We start from the raw sequence: 23156 nt of genomic DNA, 5'->3' as shown, positions 1-23156 counted from the left end.
CATTCTTGGTACACTGATCTTCACTACGCATTACTCCGTTTACGTGATCAAGATGTAAGGCTCACGGTGGGTGTGACCAGCGGACAGGTGATACTTACTCCTCATAACGACCTGATCCGACCTTTGGTATACCAAGAAGTCCCTGCTTCCCAATTATCTATTTTGCATTCCGTATAGGAGTTCTGAGATTGAAGACCGTTTGTTATCTTCACCTTTCTTACAAAGGAATCCTTTTCGTTGTGTTCTGAATTAGACAGCTGTGCATAAAAATCAGATCTACATTCAAATTAACAAGGTATTTTGATTCAGTTGAATTCCAACGACCTATTCAAATACCATGGGTACGTCGTAAGAATTTTAAAAAATCTAGTGAATCGCTGTTTCTCCTGTCAATGTACGATTCACAGTCAAAATAAGTAACAGTTAAAACGTGGTCTCATAAAATGAAAAAAATTAAAATATCTTATTAGGAATGAGATTTGTTTTAAACAGACATGAGAAAAATCATACTATGAAACAATAATCTGCATAGAATGTACAAATGAGCAATGTACGAGGAATAAAGTGTACTTTAGTATTCTTATATTCCTGTTAGTGACATCGAAACACTCTTGTCATATTTATGTCTCCTTATGTGAAAATGAAGCAAACTATTTGCGTGTAAGTTGGTTATATTTTTCTCGTACACCAAGATGTTACAACACAGATAGACAACCATGGTGAACATTGCTGTTTGAAAATCCTTCCACAAGTGCCTCATGAAGAAAGATGTACTGGTCCTGAAATAATACAAGGAACATGTATATATATATATATATATATATATATATATATATATATATATATATATATATATATTCTCCTTCAAATCTTTCTAAATCTTAAAATTAAAGCTCTAGCAAAAGATATTTGTCATAAAAAGAAAAAAGTCAACACCGGAGAATGTATGTTGGCATGGATCGTTCTGAGTACAGGAAAAGAGAAATTATCAGAATTTCATTATGATTTCAGATCCACGTGCCTAAACGGTCAATTATAATTAAGAATGATTAATTTTCACTTCAACCCAGAGTCCCTACACCGCAATTGTGGTTTAAGTTTTCATTAAGGTATGTTTTGTCATGAAAAAATATTAACAACTGTGAATGAGAAGAATTAGACGTAAAGTGAGATGTGGTGTAAATCAAATATGGATAATCAAAATTTCTTTTGATAAATGTACCTATTCAAAAAGCATCATCATCATCATAACGTACGACCTTTCAACACTCTATGTCATCAATAGTCACGATGAATTAAAAATGAGATATTTTGTCATCATAGACCGCTGTTTCCTTAATGAAACTGGAACACGTAAATATCAAAATCTTTGATCAGTCATCCTAAATATTACTTCGCTAAACTTTACTCTAATTTTACGCACATGTACTCTGAATTTGAGGTAAAAAGACCATGGGGTTGGTCGTGAACAATGTCGAAGAAGTCTTCCATCCAGTAGTGTCTTGGAACTTTCATGAACACAATTTGTGCTCCTTTACTAATTGACCTCTTTTGCATTATTATGGGGTGTAATTTATCTTATTATACTTTCATGTAAAATACTCGAACCTGATTGGTCGAGAAGCATTTGGAAAAATCATATTGTTACCCTCTGAGAACAGAAAACACGCGCCCCAGGGTGATAGTATCTAGCAACAGGTAACAGTACTTGACAACGGGTAATATTATTAAAAATTATCACATGCGTCAAATTTATGCGCGTACGGTTCGCCGTAGATTGCTAGACGACGTCGTTTGAGCATTTGTAATAAACGCGAGTACCCGCATCGAAATACGAAATATCGCATGACAGTGATTGATCAAACTTCAACGCATGTAAGTTTTTCTGCTTTCCAGTTTACATAACATTCAGTATAATAAAACAAATATTGCATGTAGTTGAGGGTAACATTGACATTTTCACCACTCGTGAAACCATTGTCAACCTCGGCTACGCCTCGGTTGACAATGGTTTTCTCGGGGTGAAAATTTTCAATGTTACGCTTAACTACATGCAATATTTATACACTGTCCCTTTTCATGTCAACATTAATATTTATTGAAGAAAGACGCTAACGGCAAACTGACGACTCAACTTCATGATAAACAGGATTACTTCAGCTTGTTCGTTGTCATATTCCAATACAGGGTATAGACACAAATAAGTTTTAATTGGCTTCAAATCAGCGGTTTCAAAATTCAAAGCTCGTTGTAGTGATGTTATTTGCTTATAGAACCTATAATTGGGTTGACTGATCTCCAACGTGTTTCACGCCAACTGTTGTGTTGTTCTTTAGATGATGATGTTAGCTGGTAGAAATACAGGAATCATGGCGGTGTGACCTATCAGTAGGAGATATTCACTTCCCCATGGCCCATATGCCGACCTCTGGAGTTTTCTAGAGTTCATGTTTGCATTGTTGTAAAATTTGTTTTCGTTATAGTTTATATTAGATTGATCACTATTCGTTGTATCAACTCTTTTCTTTCAAACATGTACGACAAACAGCACAGAAAGACACCCAGTCCATGAGGAAGACGGTGAATAGATACGGGTAGTGTGAAAGCACTTTAACTGAAGTGACCGGGTTAATCTAAACGTTGGGAATGTACTGCTAGGATACCCCGAAGCATGTGATATTGCCAACATATATATGGGCCTTACACACGTTTGCACAGATCCTCCGCGCTGCTGTCTTAAAGAAGCAATGTATCCCTTGACATCAATTGTCTGTTCTGCAGCGCCCTCTTCAAGGAGGTAATCAAATGAGATGAATGTTCCAGTTCTCCCAATTCCAGCGCTACAAGATCAAAGATAATTATATGATAACGTGATTCCTGGTATGAAGCTGTTTTTATAATGAACTACACTGTATATAAGAATCTTATTTCAATGATAGGTAATACGTAATTCGTATACCTGCAATGAACAACTATAGGTCCATCAGATGTGATCAACCCATCTCTGACCAGACTACGGAGGTAAATAAGTGACGTCGGATCATCAGGAATGGAATTGTCTGGCCAGGTGGTGAAGTGAAACTGGGTCACTTTCCTCTCCTCTTCCTGCAGTGTAATTATGTACATGTATAGAGTGTTACATTTTAGAATGAATACAAGTACAGGTTAATGTAAGAAAGGGATATGTCCCACATGGCGATATGGAGATTGATTACAAGGTATGTTAACTGTAGCAGTTTTAACAAATGTCAAATGATGATTAAATTTCAATACACCTTGGTGTGTGGTGTAGAAAACAGAGGAAAGAAGCACCTGACAATGAACAACCATATATCTCAGCACGTAGTGGTCGTACACATCCACATTGTCCAGTCTTATGGTATATTGACCGATGTCCAGATCCGTGTCCGGCCAGTACTTAAGACACTTCATCTGAAACACGTAGACCGTAATGGTTTAAGACGGCAAACGGTTAGATTATTAGCGTGTTTAATTTAAAGAAAAACAATACACAGATATGTTTGATAGGATCACTATCCAATTTGAGAAACATAAGTTGAGTTTGACCCATCTGCATTCAGATAAAATGATTTGAATTTAATCAGTATTATTCCTGTATATTGTAATGAAGTGTATGCGTACTGTATTCATTATCCAAGCATTGCTTATTGATATCAACTCATGTAAGCTTTACAGTTTTTATGAATGCCTATTTTAACAAAGTGCCTAACATAATGTTTGGGAGTTTTCATTAGTAACCAATTTCATATTTTGCTTTGTAAAACAGACCCTTCTAGAAGTGTGCTTTAATGTAAAACTTATACGGTACCAATTTTGATGCACCAGATGCATAATATAAACAGACTTTAGAATTTGTGGTTAAAACTGCAATGTTTAAATCATACCCTCACATTACTCTAAACTGTGCTAAACTGATTTGGGATTTCATATTTCAACAGTGTGATGAAAAGATTTATTCTTGTGACTGAATTCAGCTCAGCAGTAAACAAATAATGGATACTGCTTTATGGATATATATGATTGAAAGTTGGGATTTTTTTTATTGTAAACAAACGCTTTCTTTAATTATGTTATTGATATTTTGCCAAATAACATACTAGTCTACGACATTTTCTTTCTGAATATTTGTTTGTTGTCTTTGATTAAGATTTTCTGTCATCCGGGTCATAGCTTAACCAATATAAAACCGCCAATCATTCAAATAGTCATTCTACCAATTCTAGAACAGTTACCCTGTCTCCTTCGTACAGGTTGGTCAGCATGACGATCCTTGTGACGTCATTCTGCCAGATCATCGTCCAGAAATCCTCTAACGTCTTCGGATTAAAAGGACCTATTTGTGTTTAAAGGTTTAGTGATCGATTCTTAATCAATTTTCATGAAACAACCACAAATATGTGAGTTTTCTTAAACATAGTTCTTATCCATCCAATAGAATTAAGGGTTAAATAATTAAATTGTTTGCATCAGTGACTCGTTTTTGTTTTTGAAAATGTAAATGTGTTTTCTATAATAGTGGGTCTACCTTGTGCGGCTATGTACGCTCGCTCTTTGTTGAAACCCTGAAAAAAAAATCATTGAAACTTGACCTCGCTTGGAAGATATAAATTCCTTGTTTGTTTGATTGTTATGGTATTTAGCCCGTGGGGAATTCATTCAAGAAAGTATAACAAGTGGCCTCTAGTGCTGTTGTAGTTATCGGCCAATACAAACCCTAGGAATTCTTCATTCATATCATAGTATAAATGATGTCTAGTGATTTTGTGAGTATCGTGATGACATACTTACATGTATGTAAGATGCATTGACAAAGTCATCGTTCTCATTTGCATATGTTCTCATCAATTTCACGCGATTATAATCATCTGAAAAAGGATAATCAATAGAAATAATTTCTGATTGTTGCAAGTACATATGTAAAGACAGATATTACATATCACAGGAAGTCGAATAATTGTACATTACTGTAGCAAAGACACAGATAAAATACATTGGGACAATCGGGTATCAAACCTCAAACCTTTGATCTAATCACTAAGCTACCAAGTCTGATGTCCATCCATCTGTCTGTTTATCTATCTATCTATCTATCTATCTATATATCTATCTATCTATCTATATATCTTTCTATCTATTTATCTATCTATCTATCTATATATTTATCTATCCATCTATTCATAAAAGCATTCTTCTAATCGAAGAAATTAATGAACATGTTTTAGAAAGAAAATCACAGAACTGTCATGCATGTCGTGAATGTTCTTAAAATGACATAACGAGTAAGAAAGGAGTACTTAACAAATTTCTTCTTTATAAACTGGAAATGTAAGAAGAAATGTCCGTGAGATTTGAACAAGTCTTAACACTAAAATGGTGAATACTAAAGAAAAGAATTTCAGTTCTGAAAATACATGAGGACATGAACTGGGACGTCTTACACCAGCATACTTCATGAAGCGCGTTAGTGCTTCCTTTAAAGATTGCTTGCGAAAAACATCGCAATTCATACAAGATGTAATTCTAGAAAATCGAATTTATTTTGTTAATAATCACAATGATTTTTTTTTTCAGAGAAAACGTCAGAAACACCGCAAATGTCCTTAAGTGTGTACTCACACGGATAAATTCCTTTGTATCGATTCCCCTTTCTACTGGAAACCTTCAGAGCATTGGAATAGGACTCTAGTAGTCCAGTAGGAAGTTCCTATAATCAACCAGAAAGATTCAAATACATTAAATTCAGTATGATGGAAAAAGATCAGAGTTTATTTCATTCATTTAATGATACAATATACATGTACGACTTATTGAGTGTTGTACATGTTTTCATGAAGGGAAAATAGGTTTGTGTTTTTATCATTATAGAAAATGTACTATAAATGCTTTGTTGACTTAATAAGTCCTTGATGAATACTTAGAGGACGAAAGTAATGACAAAACTGAATGCAAACATCGAATTCTTTCTCCAGTATTCCGTTACTTCTTTTTTCTGGTAATTCTCTGATGAACTGATCAACGGAGACCCTTTGTGACGTCAGATTACTGTACTCTACGGTGATGATTTCATCCTCAACATCGCCAACCTCGTTCTGGGGAATCTCCTCTAGTTCGGATTCAGTTCTTGATTCTACTCGATGGAATTCCACGGAAAAGACATTTTCCTCATTTGTTTCCACTTTTGGAGGTTTCGTTCTTAAATGAGCACAGATATTAGGCAATTTACAAATTTTAAGACGACGAGAAACAGTAATTCAGAATCATTATTCTATGTACCGTATATTCCTACATATTGCTGAGAAATATGTATTTATACTTAAATCAACAGACCACTAACAAATTCATGTATGGTCTCACTCTTTCTCATCTACTAGCAATTTTGCGATATAAAATACTTCCGTAAAATAAGGAATCTACAGAAATGCACATTTCGCCACTAGAATTTACAAATTTAATTAATTTTGTAACCCATGCCCTTAATAGAGCCCGCAGCTTGAGAAAACCATAGAAATCAATAATTAGGTTGTTTAAGAAAAGTGAAAATAACATATCTCCTACAAAATCTCATACAAAATAAAAGGTAGGACAAACACGGACCCCTGAAGAAACCCGAGGTAGGATCGTGTGCCTAGTAGGAGTAAGCATCCGCTGTTGACAGGTCACACCCACCGTGTACCCTATGTCTTGATCAAGTAAACGGAGTTATCAAGAACTGCAAATAAATCGTCATGAAACACGTCAGACAGCATTTGACCCTATGGCAGGTTGTATTGACAAACTAGATCATCATATATATGTAAGACTCTTAAATGCGATAGTCGCTCTAAAGTGTGATGGTCAACCCAAAATGCGATGGTCTGCACCAAAGTGCGATGGTTTGTTAACGTTACGAACGCCAAAGTCCGATCATGCAGGGTTCAGTAACGTTTGTGATGTCACGGCATTGTGACGTCATTCTTAACGTCTTTCAAAATAGTACCGGGGGAATGCAATGCCAGTGTCTTGTATTATGCGTGGATTTTACACTGATATTTTGGTGAAAAAACACACGGTTGGTACAGTCTGTACCAATACACTGTGTCGTTTATAAACCAACGAACTTCGGTGTTTCACTCCATCGCACTTTGGAGCATTAGTGTGTACCGTCGAACTTTGCCGTATCATACTATCGCACTATGGCACATTCGTCTCACACCATCGCACTTTGGCATGTCATACCATCTGTGTTTGGCGCAGACGATGGTACTTTGGCGTGACAATCGCAATTTGGAGTGTAATCGTTCTTTGGAGTGTTACATATTCAACGACCATAGAATTTGCAAAATGCTGACTTGGATATCTATGGGTATTTCTATTATTGGCCTTGCTCGGTGATATGTGAAACGGTTACCTTTTTTTAAAGCGGAAAACCACAATAAAGACCAAAAACACAGCTATCACCACGAGAACAGACAGCACTATGATCGATTGAGTCTGGTCCCCTCTGTTGGATCTGACCTCTGAAGAAATACGTTACTTTTACACATGTCCATAATACGCATACAACATATAAATTTTCCAAATAATACACATTGTATATGTACAATACTGCATGCTTATTTTTTTTTTACGAACACAAGAGAATCATATCAAAACTTCACTACACGCTAATAGAGTGATATCAGGTTGATTACAAGATATCAGAGTATACCTTGTATGTCGTCCATGTCCTTAGTAATAGGTGTGTCTTCATCTGAGATGGTGCTGTGTGTATCCCTTTCTGTTTTCAAATCTACAGATTACCCGTACTTAATAATCGTTTTTAAAATGCTTTTGTTTCAGTAACTAGTTTAGTTTATATTAGTTGATAATAAAGGGGTATGTATTCAATGAAAGCCTGGAATAAAAAGTCTTATACATTGTACGTCATGAAGATTTGTAATAGTCAATTTCAAAATTGTTGATAGAATGCATGTTCCATGTGACCTGATAGTAATGTTTTTAGTTTGATTCGTTTCATTATTCACTAATATAAATCGGAAATACATTCTTAAATAGGAATTTACTTTATATATTTAAGCATATGCATCAAAAATAAATCTCATAAATCATATAAAAGATACAAAAGTAAGTAAAGGACAAAAAGGAAATATCCACTGTTGATCCGTTATTTCGCTTTAAAGCCTATGTCTTGATCATGTAAACGGAGCAACCCGTAGTCAAAATCAGTATATAACGAACGGCTTTATATGTGCCGAACACTTAAAGTTAATGAACAGTAATCAATCGCATAAATCCTACTGTTATGGGTCAGAACCTATCATATGACCAGTAAGAATTAAGTATAAAGATATTCAAAAACAATTATACAATTTATATACAATTTTTTGAAAAAAAAATATAAGGATAAGAAATCATTAACTTATAATAGGTATACAATATCGGTGCCCAATGCTGGTTTAATGTCGTGAGGAATTCATGTACAAAACGGTCACAAATCGGCTGTGAAGTCCACTCAAAGTAATCCCGATATTTAGCTCAATATCTTCTAATCGAGTGCCCAATACCACAAGATTTACAGTGTATTTATATTAAAATGAAGTTTACAGAGTTTTCCTTTTTATCACAGGTATTACGTCATCTTGTATACTTAACTGACAACACCAGGTGTCAATCAAGTACAAATATATTATACAACACCCCATTAAAACGTTTGAATGGCGATGAAAACTTAATTCTTCACAATTGAAAACCTGAATGGATATACATTTACATATCTGCAACAAATTAAGACAACGAACAAATGCAAAAACAGAGCACACTTATGATAAGGCAACTGCAATAACATTGTCTTTGCTTTTGATATGTTTAATATCAATATCAAAATCTTGCCACAATAATCTTCATCTTATGAATAAAACCTTCACTACACACTATCAGTGATTATGAAATATTAGCAAATACCTTGAATGACGTTCATTTCCTTAGTAATGGGTGTGTCTTCGTCAAAGGCGATGCTGTGTGTAGCCATTTCTGTTTTCCAACCCTCACATATACCTGTTTTCTGGTTACATGTGGAGTTCAAACATACACCAGTGATAGGACTACAGGATACACACTCTGCTTTGCATTTAGCGCAGTTTGGTCCGTAGTGGTTTTGGGGACAAACTAAAAGTATAGTTTCATCACAGTAAGACAGGCTATAATTTGATACTTTGTTTTAAATTGAAAAATATGTACCGTGATGCATTGCACATGCTCTTGAAATAGTTGTAACTGGAATCAGAATCATATCAAGATGATTTTACAGAGATACTGTTTGCTACCATTATTTGACATACACTATCAAAAGATATGTTTTTATTCACATTTATGTGACTCAACCTGTTTTTCTATGCTGTTTGGTCAAGTTGAAAGGTAGTTTATATTTCACAATACTTAGATCGATAAATATTAATAGAATGGAATATTATAGAAAATTCATTACTAACGAAGTACTAATACATTAAAAACATCCAATCATATTTACTTATGGGGTGCAACTCAAACAGCCTCAGTGGTCCATAATCTGTTCTTCTTATTCTAATTATATCCCCTGTCAATTCTGTGTAACATTCCAAGGCCTTTTCGTTTTTCTTTAAGAAATCTGATCCGGTAAAATTGAACTTCCGACACAATGTGGACGTGCTGGCTGTTAAGTCACTATCTTCAACGTGTACTTCATAGTCTCCTGATATAAGAGAAAATGTTTTAAATCAATGTGAGATACTAAATCAGTGAGTACAGTTTATGAATAGCTGAGGGGGATATATTCTACATTGATATATATTTTATAATAAAAATGATTTATTATAAAACGTACCCCAGAGTTGTATGACAAAAATGACATTATTCCATGATTAGACATAAAAGAAAGAGCTCTTGACATAAAATAAATGATCACAGTACATGAGTGTATAGCAATTGTTTATCATATATCACCTCATCAAGATAAAGGTCTTAAAAATGGGTCCAACCTATTAACAGGGAATACTTGCTCCTCATGGGTACCTTAAGAAAGGTGAAGATAACGAACACTGATCAATTCCAAGATGCCTATCAACAATACAAAATAAAGAGTTGGGTAAACACGGACCCTGGATATACCAGAGGTGAGAGCAAGTCCTTAGAAGGAGTAAGGATACCTTGTCGACCAGTCAAACCCGTCAAGAGCTCAATGTCTTGATCAGGTAAACGGAGTTATCAGTAGTCGAAATCAATGAGCAGAGAACGGCCTACCAATTAGTATGAAAAACGTCAGCAAATGATAGGTTGTATAGGCAAACTAGATCGTTATATCGACACCAGAATTTGCGAAATGCAGATTTTGAACGAGACTTTTGAAACCCCTGCATCATCAACCTGTTTCTCAGTAGCCTGCCGCGGTGTAAGAACTGATGATACGCAAAATAAACCCTTGCGTATTGAATTAGTTAAGTCCCATAAACACCATATACAGGCGATAATAGAATATTGCTACATAAATATGGGAAGTTAACGATTCAGAAGGTGAAATCATCCCGTTTATCATAAAGTTGATTTGTTAGTTTGCCGTTAACATATGTGTATATTTTCAAGAACATATCCAAGTATAAGCAGAAGTGGACGACTTCGTGGTAACAGCAAGATATATTTTCTTCCCACGTAGACGTTTTGGAATAAATTCTGCATCACAAAAATATCAAAAAGGTAAGTTAACAAAGGAACACAATTCATGACCATGGGAATTCCAACAGGCTATTGGAAGACCTGGTCACCAAAGACTCTGATGATGTTGTCAATGAAGAACTCCAGCATATTTTTGCTTTCAACTATAGAGAACTTGTGCGTGGAATCAGAGTGATGTTTAACAAAGTAGTTGTTTGGGTCATTGATCACTAGATATTAATGTTTCCGTTTTCTATTTCTGTTGAAGAAACAACTTTCCATGATGTAAAAAAAACTTCAGTCTTTAATATATCGTGAGGAATGGTAGTACAAAGTGTGAAAATTAATACGTTTTGATGTTGTTCATTTGCTAAAAGCTTTGCGAATTCAAGTTTACTAGAAGTTTTCACAGTCCACAATGAATTTGAACCACTTCTAGCGTATGTAGTGACACAGTACCGTTGAAGTTTTTCCTTCAAAGCTGTTAATATTTTTGTGAGTAGCAAAGATAGTGGCTTGGTAGAGCATTTACTAGATCCAGCAATCTATCTTTGTAAGGGTATTATGAAGTTTAGAAATCCAGTATAGGTGCATATGTACGTAACACATACTCATCCGATCCATTGACCGGAATATTAAATGTGTCTAAACTAAATGATGGTTTTGAAGTTCGTTTTTGAATGGACAGTTTGAGTTTAAGTACGATTACCAAAAGTGGAATTAATTCCAATTTCGTTTAAAATACAGTTGTAATTCTGAGCCCTAGAAAGGCAATGTTATGACATGATATGACTAATGCTGAAACAGCAAAGGGTCTGTATTTGACCTGCTCTATATTTCATATTCTTTATATTATTTAGGAAATTGATCACTGTTCCTTAAAATCCTTTTTTTTTTCATTATAGGATATTGATTGATAAATGGTATATTGTTTAAGGTCCCTCTCGAAAACAATATCACTCACATGAAAACGTCACCATTGCCAGTGAAGTGCTAAAAATTCAACTCTATGCACTGTTCTTATGGAATTTGAGCATGGAGGGATCTTTAACTTGATACACCTGCTTTGACATGGTGTCTTATATTTTAGAGCAAGGTGTAGCAAGGACCTTTCCAACCCAGATCACAATAGGATTACAACATATTGAGAAAATTCAGGTCAATTCAATGAATGAAGGGTGAAGATAACGAACAGTGATCAATCTCATCAATCTTATAAGTAACACAAAATAGTTAGTTTGGAAACCACACACTGCTCGATATACCAGAAGTAGGGTCCCTGTCAACCAGTCACACCTGCCGTGAGCTTTATACATTTGAATCGAACGAAACTTGTGAAATTTCGAAGGTCATATGAAAATTATGTTTTACGCTTGATTGGTTACAAAGAATTGAATACAACAAATGGTGATCAATCTCAAATATCTTATCTCTCATCAACATTAGAGAACATGGTAAACACATACTCCTCGAGATATCAAAGATGGGGTCAAGTACGAAGGAGGAGGAGTAAACATTTCTTTTCGACCGGTTACATCCGCTGTGAATCCCTCTCATTTGAACAAGTATACTTATAATGACTTATCAAACATTTACCTCCCCTGACTGATAAAAGTATCCATTTCATCGCATAGCTTTTATCCAATTTCAGGAACCAGGAGACCTTATCATTTTCGTTTGAATGGTAATATGTCTCCATGTCGCCGTCTAAGGCTTCGGAATCCGTGTAATTCAGTACGATCGTTTGACTCAAAGGAGATATTCCTAAACAAAGGCGGGAAGATAGTGAAGCATAAATAGACGAATAAAATCGTTCTTTTTCTATCATTGAATGTATGTAATATTCTTCATTATTTGCTTAAAAGCAGATAAAAATAGAAAATCTTTATGAAATATAATTTTGGAGAAAGAGAATTAAATTTGAAGGAAAGTAGAGTGAATTAGATAAAGTGAACGATGTATACAGAGGATATGTTTGATGGAAATTAGGATTGCATCCCTCTGTATTTACCTATTGGTTTAACATCAAATATTTTCAATGATCCATTTCCTTTTTGACGAATAGTTATTCTATTCACGTTCTCGATGACAAAATTTGGATATTTACATGTCATCAATCGTTCAAGTGATCTTAGTTTACTTCGCTCAGGTAGACAGAAGTACTTCAAGGGTTTTTGGTGTTCAGTATTTTCAACATACATTTCATAATCCGCTTTTGGAAATAAAAAAACAAAGAGATTATTACAATTATTGATTAAGCAGTACTGGTGAAATCGAGAAGAAGTATAAAATTGTTATTACCAGTACCAACGCTGACATAGATCCAACCAATTGTTAAAATATTGTCCAGCTCAACATACCACCACTGATTAACTCCATCATTGGTCAAAGAGAAGGTCTCCATGTCGTCATCACAAGCAAGACTGGCAACAAACGAAGCGTTAGTTGATGACTGCAGAACGTGTTTCCACACAAATGGTGATGTCCCTAGATAATTATCAACGAATGGAAATTTGATTTCACCATAATAAAGTAGGATGCAAATGATATGGGGTATATAACCAAGACAACTAAAACCAACTCCGTAAAATTTTAGTTTAGATATCTGATCGTAGATCGTGAACATACGATTACGTTTACGATCACGTTGAGTTCGGCGACCGTTTCACGAAACATGCCATAGTCCTTGCACTTACGATTTACGTCTGAATTGGTAGAACTCTATACTATGTGAAGGTAAATTCAAATTTAATTTTACTATGGAAAGAAATATTCAGTCATTATCTCCGCAAGGTTTCGATTATATCATTATCGTCTGCAGTAATCTATGAATACATTTCCATGTTGCCAATAAAAATAATGAACATTTTGAACCTGATCTCTTTTGAAACGTTCAGAAAATTTCTAGAGGGTTAAACAGAATGATAGGTTTTTTCTCTTTTTTTTTTTTCAAGAAACTTAAACTTGGAAAAATAATCATGAAAAATATAAAGATCTATTTTATAGAATTTCAAATACCGTGTATTGATGTGCTAAAATGAATCAAGTTTCCATCAATAAGTAAAATATATTCCGTTGGAATTCCCATGGGCACGAATTGTGCTCCTTTGTTAGCTGACCTGTTTTTATATTCATATGAAGCAGAATTTATTCAAAAACTTCTACGTGAGAAGAAAAAATCTCTCGCTGTGACCTTTAATTCGACTTATAGATATATCGATGACGTTTTGTCTCTTAACAATGATAGCTTTCAATCATATGTCGATTTGATATATCCATGTGAGCTCGAAATAAAGGATACCACAGAGTCGTCCACTTCTGCTTCATATTTAATATATTTTATTGAAAGTAGACATTAACGGCAAACTCACAACTCGACTGTATGACAAACGGGATGATTTCAGCTTCTCCATCATCAAATTCCCACATTTATGTAGCAATATTCCATTATCACCTGCATATGGTGTTTATATGTCTCAACTGAGTCGATATGCAAGAGCTTGTTCTGGGTATAGTCAGTTTTTAAATCGAGGTAAGCTACTGACAAACAAGTTGATGGTACAGGGATTTCAACAGTCTCGATTGAGGTCAGCATTTCGCAAATTCTATGGTCAATACGACCTCACATTGGGTCAAATGCTGTCTGACGTGTTTCATACCGATTGTAAAGCCGTTCTTGGCACACTGATTTTGACTGCGGATAACACCGTTTATCTGATCAAGATATGGGGCTCACGGCGGGTGTGACCGGTCAACAGGGGATGCTTACTTCTCCTAGGCACCTGATCCCACCTCTGGTGTGTCCAGGGGTCCGTGTTTGCCCAAGTATCTTTTTTGTATTGCTTGTAGGAGTTATGAAATTGATCACTGTTCGTTATCTTCACCTTGCATTCAAAGGACCAAAAAAACCCAACAAGAAAAGAACATATGATGATCTAAAAATTATAATAAAGGAAAGAGCATAGATGTATTGGAAATCCTATCCTTCATCGAAAACACTTTAAACAATGGATATATCCATGAAAATGGATATTGGCTGGAAACTAAAAACTCGTCTTTATGACAAACGGGATGATTTCAGCTTCTCCATCATCAATTTCCCATATCTATGTTGCAATATTCCATTATCACCTGAATATAATATTGATATATCTCAGGTGAATCGATACCCTAAAGGGTGTTCTGCGTAATATATTTGTATGTAAATCGAGGCAGGCTACTGAACAAACACGCTGATGTTACAGGGGTTTCAACAGTCTCGTTTAAAGTCAGCATTTCTCAAATTTCTATTGCCAAAATGATGATCTAATTTACCCATATAACATACCATTGGGTCAAATGCTGTTAGAACTGATTCATAGCGATTGTTAAGCCGTTCTTTGCACACTGACTTTGACTGCGGATTGCTGCATTTGCCTGCTCGGGACATGAGGCTCACAGTGGATATGACCGGTCGACAAGGGATACGTAATCCTCCAAGGCACCTGATCTCACCTTTGTTAAGTCAAGGGTTCTGTGTTTGCTCTTTATTTTGCATTCCTTGTGGGAGTTATGACATTGATCACTATTGGGTATAGTTGCCTTTCATGCACTTGTTTTAATTTTTGTTGTTGTAAAATACGGGATTACATTATTGATATATCCGTATGAATCTCAAACAATTCACGGACTCAATTCATTCCTGAAACTAGAAATGTATTGTTTCCTTGAGTTTTTATCTTTTTTTCCGATTTGGCGTGTAGACATATATACTTCCAGCTAAACGTGATGATGTAGATTATGCAGATCGTTGCTTTAAAATTATTGATATTGTCCGAAGGGTCCGATGACGACCTGTCTCTTTCTTGTGTATATGGTCTGTATTATAATAAATTACTATCGACCTTCATCAAACTCTAAAGAAACGCTCCACTTGGAACATTAGGATACCCCACCCCCATTACTAAATTATGATACTTTATCAGTTTCCTAAACAAATGTATTATCTATCATTGTAATGGACATGTATATGATATTAGTTTGTTGCATTTAGATAGTGATAAAAGAAATATTGATCATAAATGTGATCAATCACAGATATAGATTAACTGTTACCGAAGAAAAGTTTTAATGTCTGAACACATGTACAAGAATCAATGTCTTGAAAATTCTACCCAATGTTATATATACATGTATATTAATGGTGAAGCAAGCATAGAGAAATCCCTCTCCTTTTTGACAACTGTTTTTGTTACTATTACACGCAATGTTCGATATATTGACTCACCTTCCCAATTAGTAAGTAGTTATGAAATATAACAATGAAACGATGAATTTAATGTCTTTACATTTAATTGTGCCTGCTAACATTAATGTAGGCCTTGCTGTGCGTAGCGGACTGCACAATAATCCTTTGTTAAAGCAAGTCATTGTGATTATTTTGTTCCTCCATAGTGTCAACAAACTCAGCCAGGTAACCACAATCATAAAATGATATTCGATAGAGTTAGCATAGCGGTCATATGGCTCGTTTGCGTGCATGTAGGAGCACTTACGACAGTCCTGGATCACTTGTAGAACTACGATAAAATATTTTCGTCAACTACAAATTGTAAAAGGTATATTGAAGCGATCATCTGTGCTACGTTCACGTATTCGATCTACAATTGCTTAGCGAAATGACCGCCACAAATAAACTAGTCTTTACGTCAATGTTCACAAGTGTCTATTAAAACGATATGTCGAAAAATGGGATAATCAACCAAATGAGAAACAAAATATTTCCATTCAAGTATTCTGAAAATCCTTGAAATATAAAGGTAAAGATAAGAAATAGTTATCAATTTCAGAACTCCTATAAAGAATACAAAATAAAGAGTTCGGCAAACACGAACCCCTGGATACATGTATATAAGAGTTGGGGTCATTTGCCTACAAGGAGTAAGTATTCCCAATCGACCGGTCACACCGGTCATGAGTCCTATATTTTGATCTGTTGAAAGGAGTACATCTTAGTCAAATCATTGTGCCAATAGCGGCCTAGCAATTGGTATGAAACACGTTAGACAGAATTCGATCCAATGATAGGTTGTACACGCAAACTAGATCATTATATCGACCAAATATTTTGCGAAATACTTACTTTAAACAAGATTGTTAAAATTTTAACACCAACTGCTTTGTCTGCAGTCTGTCTTGAGCTGAAAACTGATTATACGCATAAAACATTCTCAGGTATCGAAGCAGTTTATATATATAAACACCATAGGCAGGTGATAATGGAATATTTGTACATATATATGAGAAGTTGATGATGAAGAAGCTGAAACATCCTGTTTGTCATAAAATAGAGATGTTAGTTTGCCATCAATATTTATTTTCAATAATTAGCCCGATCCCGTGGGGATTAGATTTAGAATAGGTCTTCAGTACCCCTTGTTTGTCGTAAGAGGTAATTAAATGGGACTGTTCTTTGAATGAGATCCCCAAAAATGAGGTCCCGTGTCACAGCAGGTGTGGCACGATAAAGATCCCTCCCTGCTCAAAGGCTATAAGCGCCGAACATAGGCTTAAATTTTACAGCCCTTGACCGGCAATGGTGACGTCTCGATATTCATGTGTGCAAGATTCTCTAGATGGACGTTAAATGATAAAAAAAAATCTATCAATCAATCTAATTACATTTAATAAACAGATATGAGGGACTCTGTGGTGTCTTATTTCAAGTTCACAGGGATACAGTATATTGAATCGACAAATGAATGAAATTGATTATTGTTAATAGATAAAACGTTGTCAATATATCTTAGTATCGAGTTGAAGTCCACAGATAGATATTTTTATTCTCATGTTTATGCGTACAATTCCAAATACAATTTACCCTAAACTAAAACACAGTATCCATGGCATATTAAGTGTTTATATCCATTACAGTTAAAAGTACATAGTCTGACAGGTGCACCCTAAATTAATGTCCTGCAGAGATACCAAGCAATATTTAATTTTAGTACAGAGTTAACGAAAGAAAAAGATAAAACACACGGAGAGCAGCTCCACTCTTAAATATGCTACAGATTATCTTGGTATGTTAAAAAGGATATGGAAATATCTTTTTCATGGAGAATCTAGCGCAAAGCCCTTTTGTTTTATCAAATTAAAGCGTGCGTCACATGAATATGTTATTTCATATGCAAAAGATAAATGAATTTACTTGTTTTTAAAGAAAAGAAACCGATCATAATGCAGTTTGATTTGTTCATTGAAATCAGTTTTCAATACTTCTATCATTACCTTTAATCGTTGGAGCCAAATTACTACATTATCCATACATGCCCTTTTATTGGAAAGTTAATAAATTCATTTAAGAACGATCACTTACCTACTGATCTAGTTAGCAATATTACATAGAAATATGTAATCCATAAGCAGTTGAGGTTAAGAATCGTCATGATACTCACACACAATGATAAAATAAAACATTATTGAACGACATCAACACTTCCTCAGGAAAGAAGACCTTTGGTACGCCCAATTATGAGGGACCATTTCCCGTTGGATTATAATGTCACTTTGGAAAGTGCTAATAAAACTTCCGTCCGCCTGAAAACTCCATTGCTGATACAAATTCACGGTACTTTCATTTACATGTTATAATTCACTATGGGAGGTAAAAGAGGAATAGCAACCATTCCTTAAAAAAATGCAAAATTAGGAGAAGGACAAAAGAGGACCATCGGAATATCAGAGATGTATGATACATACAATAAATATTTATGCATTGGTCACTCAAAATAGAAATTTCATAACCTAAAAACACCAAAGCGTGCAATATTGCAACATCAATTTTGTTATTAGATATCAAATCTAGATTTGTCGCTGAAATATTTTTAAAAAAAAAAACTAAGAATTTCGGATTTGGGAAAATATCATGAAATATCATACAAAGTTTGCGTATTTTTAAGGAAAAATTGTTGAAACCAAATTTTATTGGGGTGAAATATATGGTATATATTTCATGAGTGATTATAACATATGTTTTATCTCCGCTTTAATTTCAGAGAAATGTTTTCTTACTAGAATGTCATTGTTAACCGTCAAATATGTACACTTTTATAAATCTCGGGATTAATCCGAATTTTTCCTCCATATATATATATATATATATATATATATATATATATATATCCCATCGTCATCGAAAGCAAGTTCTTTCTAGACTTGCCTAGATGGTCGAGCGGTCTAGCGCGCTGGTTGCATGCTGCTAGGAGATTTGGTTCCGCGGGTCGTGAGTTCAACCCCGGGGTAGGGGTGGAAGTGGGTATTCAAATAAAGTGAAATTTTCTGTGCTTTCAATTGAATATTTCTTCACTTAGGGCAGTTATGTTCATTTAAGAGTTCATTCCTACTTTCGTGTCTGTATAAAATATTTCGAATGGAATGTGTATCATGTATGATCCTCTTGGATGTACGTTGAATAACTGTATCCCATTTCCATTCTCAATGACCGTGTAGCGTGTGACAGCGTGACGACAATTCCATCGTCATCGAAAGCAAGTTTTTTTTTAGATTGCCTAGATGGTCGAGCGGTCTAGCGCGCTGGTTACATGCTGCTAGGATATTTGGTTCCGCATGTCGTGTGTTTAACCCCGGTTAGGGGCGGAAGTAGGTATCCAAATAAAGTGAAATTTTCTGTGCTTTCAATTGAATATTTCATCACTTAGGGAAGTCATGTTCATTTAAGAGTTCATTGCTATTTCCGTGCTTTCTATATATACTAGCGGAAGGTACAAACTGAGCATTATGTAATATATGAAAAAATAATAAATTATAACAATGAACAAATTTTATTTTTTGTAATACTGTTAACAAATGTATTCGTTACAACATCTCATAATCCATTAATGTTAATGTCCAATAACGTCAATTTCAGCACACTCCAAAGAACGTGAATTAACAAAGTTGATAACGCGTGTGACCACCATTTGCATTCACGCATGCTTAACAACGGCGCCCCATTGATGTCACTAACGTGTTCAGAAATGCTTGAGGGATGTTGTTCGAAATATTGGTTAAAGCTTGGCCTAAATCAGCCAATGTCACTGGCTGATTTGGTAAACGGCGTAGACATCGTTCCATTTCATCTCAGACGTGCTCGATCGGCGATAAATCGGGGAAACAGCTGACCAAGGGAAGACATCAACATTCTGTTGAACAAAAAAGTCCTTGACTACACGAACAACATGTGGCCTTGTTGCAGATGCTTGTAATAATTAGATAACATTTCGCTTGTATTTTTAAGATATATTTTCCTGGCTTTATATTATACAAAAACAAATTGAGTAGCGGACAAAACATGATTTCGAAGAGAAAGGACAAAATTTGGCAAAAGATGTCAAATATACATTATGAAGGCATGGTATACACACAATGTAAAACTATCATCAAGATCAAATGTCATATTGAAACAATTTTTAAATATATATTCAGATTGTAGATGTACCTTCTTCTAGTATACCCAGACGTCACAACACTGATAGGCAACCATGATGAACGGTGAGGGTTGTAAATCCGTCTATATCACTATTTCAATTCTTTTTGAAAACCTCAAATCAAAGTTAGTAAATGTTTTATGTCATACAAAACAGAATCAACATTGGAAAATGTTGACTTATTCTGGCTTCATTCTCATGGGTGTTCATGGCCATATATGATAAAACATGATAGACTTATCTCCAAACCTTATGTCTTAATCTGAAAGTGTGGTGAACATTGGTGTTTTGGGTTTTTGAGTAGTGTGTCGTCGATATTTAAACGTGTACGACACACAAAGCTTATAACGTAATTCAGGACAGCGTCGTCATTGAAACACACGTGGATTCCATTCTCCGTTAATGTTTTTCAGCGTTTTTTATTTAAAGTTGATCTATTTGGCCCTGTGAATTATGGGGGTCAATTTTGTTTTTACCTGAGAATCATTCTCACATTCAAAGATCCATCTCACATTGTATCATGTAGTAATATACAATTACTTGATTCCGTCATTGCCAAAAAATGCAGCAATGGAACTCGCCTACCTTATTTAGTTCGATAGTGAAATTTTGCATATTGATTTCCTACACGGTTGCAATAGTAACGAATGATGATGAAGTTCTTTAGAGTGTTATTTATGATAAAATTCGCTGTATGTTGTAGATTCAGTGCTGAGAAAGATAGAGACACGTGTCATTGGACAGCCATGTATCAGCACGTAGTCCTCATACACATCCATTCTGATTGTCTGAGAACCGATGTCCACTCCTTTCTTTGGCGAGTACTGGAGACACTTCATCTGCAACACATAGACCCCGATAGTTTGAGATAGGAAAGGACTGCATGATTGTTGATGTGTTCTGTTTGATAAAAAACTGAAAAAGGTGTCTCTATGCATTTTGTGCTCTATATTTTTATTTCAGTAGCAATTTCATATGTTTTAGACAAATGCTCATCTATCTAGAACATGACTTACCCCATTTCAAGTTATAAAACTCAGTTACCCTATCTCGTTCGAACGGATTGGTCAACATGACGATCCTTGTGACGTCAGTCTATCAAATGAGCAAGTTAATTCTGTTTCTGTGAATGTAGTTTTTTTCTAGAATAAGCTAACGTGTACAGCTGTGTACTTTCTTTCTTTGTTGAAACCCTGCACATAGAATCATTGGAATTTTTACCTACCTTGAATGTTATAATGACTTCCGTTTTGTCTTGTTATGATATACAAGGCGTGCGGAAATGCATTGAGGAAAATATTAGAAATAACCCATGATAGTTTTGTAGCTATCAGTTCTAACATTCCTTCAAATTTTAAGCCGATAGAATGGTACTGTTCCAAAAGCAATTAAAAATATTATTTTTCCGTCTTTATAAATATATATATAAAATTAGCTTTTTACTATTTGTAGCTATACCACGTATCCACATAAATAAAAACAACACCGCAGGTATGTTCACGAAGCTATCTTAGGATAAAGACATGCCTTAAGTATGTCTTAAGGTATTCAATGTATAATGACCATATATCATATCTAATAAACGGATGTTGGAATTTTTGTAATCATGGTATCATTTTGAAGGGTTCATCAGATAAATATAATCCACCATAGGAATTTTCAAAATTTTGTTTACTGCTTGATTTATTTCACCTACAATTTAACATTGAAGTATATCGGAAAAGCATGTTTTATTACAATATTTTAAAAAGAAATTATATTTTCATACAAATCTCTTGGTAGAAAGTTACAAACACTTTCTCTTAGTGAAAATATAAAATAAAATTAATCATTGACCACACACATTTTTAGAAAATTAGATTTTTCTTATTTTTACAAAGGGCAGACAACTTTTCCAAAAAGTCTTAAGTGCAAACCCGTCATCTTCTAATCATTTACCATTCATGTGAATTTCATCTGCTTCACTTTCATCATTATTTAACAATCAAAAATCCTTCAAAATTGTTCATTATCCTTTCATTATACATTGAATACCTTAAGACACGTTTTAGTCTTAAGGCAGGTTCTCGAAGGTTTCCTAAAGTTAGGAAACGTCCTACGTTCATCTTAACTTTAGGATAGCATAACCCTTGTCCTAAGATCCTCCTACGTTTGTATAACCATGGCTACAACCATAATATTGAAGCAAAAACTCACAGAAACCGTGAAAAGATACCGAAGGACATTGACAATCTACTAGATTACATAATTGTGAATAAGTACACACTTTCGTGATTTTTATAGCCTCCCGGCGCTATTTGGGCCGGAATGTCTTCACCTTAATGTCACTAGTATAGGAAGAAAGACCTGTGAATGGATAAACTAATATATATATATATATATATATATATATATATATATATATATATAATGTAAACGCCTGAGGATTATAAAATGAAAGTGCTTGCGTTATAATTTTAACTTCGTGTACTGTTTATTCTATTTCTTTTAATATCTTATACCAGACACTGTGATTTTTCAAAAACACAATTTACACACACACACATATATATATATATATATATATATATATATATATATATATATATATATATACAGGCTTATATCTTCCAACAAATTCACAAGTTATATCCGTCTCCCCTGCTGTGTTTGTAACGATGATAGTTTGTCTAGTAAATAAGATGTCTTTTTCATTTTACTTCATCAAACAATTGAAACAATTTGAAACTTGAACCAATCAGACACAAGTAGCTAAATACCTCATATCTATGGTTTACTTCTAGGAACCACCAGGAGTTGTTCAATGTCAGGAATAAACTACGGAAAGTAGCGCGATTCCTTACGTATTCAAATCCTTGCACACTAAAGGAGTGTTATAAGTATAAGTGAATCTTAAAAGTTCGAAAAAATATCCTACAAGGAAATAAAGTACAGTGTATTATAAAACTCCCCGTTACCCAAACCTTGATATGTTTTGAAAACGTGTTCATGTTTGAAAAGGGGTGT

The 23156-nt window shown here is 34.6% G+C and overlaps 1 protein-coding gene and 1 long non-coding RNA gene across 8 annotated transcripts in view; both read right to left on the bottom strand.

The window, feature by feature from the left end:
* Positions 1–440: 440 nt before the first annotated feature.
* The window catches only part of LOC130048101 (receptor-type tyrosine-protein phosphatase alpha-like), a 34043-nt gene continuing 11327 nt past the window's right edge, over positions 441–23156 (bottom strand). Inside the window, exons 1-17 of one of the 7 annotated variants that reach the window (XM_056144257.1) lie at positions 18041–18153; positions 12985–13170; positions 12695–12895; positions 12280–12447; positions 9527–9727; positions 8962–9165; positions 7709–7789; positions 7409–7517; positions 5973–6213; positions 5638–5725; positions 4810–4886; positions 4547–4583; positions 4254–4354; positions 3313–3432; positions 2960–3105; positions 2709–2840; positions 441–779 (exon numbers count right to left, since the gene is read on the bottom strand). In XM_056144257.1, coding sequence (XP_056000232.1) covers positions 581–779; positions 2709–2840; positions 2960–3105; positions 3313–3432; positions 4254–4354; positions 4547–4583; positions 4810–4886; positions 5638–5725; positions 5973–6213; positions 7409–7517; positions 7709–7789; positions 8962–9165; positions 9527–9727; positions 12280–12447; positions 12695–12895; positions 12985–13170; positions 18041–18110 — 2361 coding nt within the window. In that variant the 5' untranslated portion in view covers positions 18111–18153 and the 3' untranslated portion in view covers positions 441–580. Of the gene's footprint in view, positions 780–2704; positions 2841–2959; positions 3106–3275; positions 3433–4253; positions 4355–4546; positions 4584–4809; positions 4887–5637; positions 5726–5972; positions 6214–7408; positions 7518–7708; positions 7790–8961; positions 9166–9526; positions 9728–12279; positions 12448–12694; positions 12896–12984; positions 13171–18040; positions 18160–23156 lie in introns of those variants that run through there. The other 6 variants (XM_056144259.1, XM_056144258.1, XR_008796929.1 and 3 more) reach the window with 6 other exon arrangements.
* Positions 19575–22497, bottom strand: LOC130048102 (uncharacterized). Its single transcript, XR_008796930.1, has 2 exons — positions 21167–22497; positions 19575–20989 (listed from the first exon to the last, which is right to left on the bottom strand). It is a non-coding gene; the product is annotated as an uncharacterized LOC130048102 (long non-coding RNA).

The sequence above is a fragment of the Ostrea edulis genome, chromosome 7, assembly GCF_947568905.1.
Source record: "Ostrea edulis chromosome 7, xbOstEdul1.1, whole genome shotgun sequence".
Classification (NCBI taxonomy): Eukaryota; Metazoa; Mollusca; class Bivalvia; order Ostreida; family Ostreidae; genus Ostrea; species Ostrea edulis.
The sequence above is the reverse complement of the archived record's forward strand: the minus strand, read 5'-3'. Positions and strand labels throughout refer to the sequence as shown.